At 41.4% G+C, this 527-nt stretch overlaps 1 protein-coding gene across 2 annotated transcripts in view; it reads right to left on the bottom strand.

Moving 5' to 3' along the window:
• LOC109522860 (alcohol dehydrogenase 1-like) overlaps positions 1-527 on the bottom strand; it is a 17,906-nt gene extending 17,379 nt beyond the window's left edge. For both annotated transcript variants that reach the window (XM_019881692.1, XM_019881693.1), the window contains exon 1: positions 411-527. In XM_019881692.1, coding sequence (XP_019737251.1) covers positions 411-428 — 18 coding nt within the window. In that variant the 5' untranslated portion in view covers positions 429-527. The remainder of the gene's footprint in view (positions 1-410) is intronic.

Genomic DNA, 527 nt, shown 5'->3' on the forward strand with positions numbered 1-527 from the left:
TTTTTTATTAGTGCACAAAATGAACCAGCCAGTGATGGCCAAGCGGACATGTCATAATTACCGGTAATTGACATGTTGAGTCCAGTGATCTGAACCTCCATGGCAGAGGCTCTGTCGAACCCCTGAGACTGATTCACCGAACCCCGAGGGTTCGATCGAACCCAGGTTAAGAACTACTGAATAACACTTATGTGAAGTCTGACTGAACACAGTAGCATGGTTTCTCTGTGTGTCAATAATAATGTTATATATAGTACATCATAGAACTCAGATTAAAAACAATAATCATCAAATGGTCATGAGTTACACCTCAGGGAACCCATTTTGCATGATATTCATTCATGTTAGCGTACATAAGGCACATATATATTCAATATTAACAATACTCATGACTACGTAACACTACTTACTTTACCAGCCGTGGCCATTTTCACAGTCGATGTTGTTTCCAGAAGGACGGGAGGAGCTGCGAGACAACAGCTGCAGCTGCTGGACAAACTTCACCCTCAATCTGGGATTTATACAAA

The sequence above is a fragment of the Hippocampus comes genome, unplaced genomic scaffold, assembly GCF_001891065.2.
Source record: "Hippocampus comes isolate QL1 unplaced genomic scaffold, H_comes_QL1_v1.1 scaffold356, whole genome shotgun sequence".
Classification (NCBI taxonomy): domain Eukaryota; kingdom Metazoa; phylum Chordata; class Actinopteri; order Syngnathiformes; family Syngnathidae; genus Hippocampus; species Hippocampus comes.